This window comes from Mustela nigripes, chromosome 9 (assembly GCF_022355385.1).
Source record: "Mustela nigripes isolate SB6536 chromosome 9, MUSNIG.SB6536, whole genome shotgun sequence".
Lineage (NCBI taxonomy): Eukaryota > Metazoa > Chordata > Mammalia > Carnivora > Mustelidae > Mustela > Mustela nigripes.
The window spans coordinates 11,959,754-11,960,789 of NC_081565.1; the positions used below are offsets into that span (position 1 = coordinate 11,959,754).

Genomic DNA, 1,036 nt, shown 5'->3' on the forward strand with positions numbered 1-1,036 from the left:
ACATGCATTACGATAACAGCAAACAGAAGTTCTAATTGACATTAGCCCCGTGTAGCTTAGATCACCCTACACAACACCAGGGAAATATTCACATTTATAACATAGCACAAGTCCTTTATGAAATACACCCACCATACACTGTTATGTTTGAAGTTTAAGAGAATGATCCTGGATCACTTCTTTTGAAACCTAAGCAAATGTGATAAGTGATGGTGATGCTTCACAAACACATGGGTTCTCCAGAGCGCAATGTCAAAATACACATGTAGGATCAAAGTTCCTAAGAAGACAATGTATGAATTCCAAAAAGGTTTCTCAGTGCAGCCTTCATATCGCTGTTCCTGAGACTATAAATGAAGGGGTTCAGCATAGGAGTCACAACGGTGTAAAATACAGCTGCAACCCTGTCTTTACCCCCAGAGTGAGATGAAGGGGGAAACAGATAGACACCAATTGCTGTCCCATAAAACAGGAAGACAACAGTGAGGTGGGACCCACAGGTGGAGAAGGCCTTCTGCCTCCCAGAGGCAGATGGGACCCTGAGGATGGTGGAGATGATGTGTGCATATGACAAAATGATCAGAGAGAGAGGACCAGTGAGGATCATGGAGCCCACGGTGAATAGGGCTACCTGGTTGGTGCTGGTGTCTGAGCAAGACAGTTGCAGCAGAGGGACCACATCACAGAAGAAGTGATGGATGCTGTTGCCTGCACAGAAAGAAAGCCTAGCCATAAGCAGAGTGTGCAGGAGAGCAGCAAGGTTGGTGAGAAGCCAGCATGCCACCAGAAGGAGCATGCACACCAGGGGCCTCATGAGCGTGGAGTAGTGAAGAGGCCTGCAGATGGCCACATAGCGGTCATAGGCCATCACCCCCAAGAGGAAGTCATCCAACGCTCCAAATGTCATGAAGAAGTGCATCTGGGCCAAACACCCTCCATATGGGATGGTCTGACTTTGTCTCTGGATGTTCACCAGCATCTTGGGGACGGTGGTGGAAGAAAAGCAGGCATCAGCAAAAGAGAGGTTGGCCAGGAA

At 47.9% G+C, this 1,036-nt stretch overlaps 1 protein-coding gene across 1 annotated transcript; it reads right to left on the reverse strand.

Moving 5' to 3' along the window:
- Window positions 1-280: 280 nt before the first annotated feature.
- Window positions 281-1,036, reverse strand: LOC132024967 (olfactory receptor 1E16-like; the record flags this gene model as incomplete). Its single annotated transcript, XM_059412156.1, has 1 exon — window positions 281-1,036. A coding segment is annotated over one exon (756 nt), but the record flags the coding sequence as incomplete, so codon positions are not given.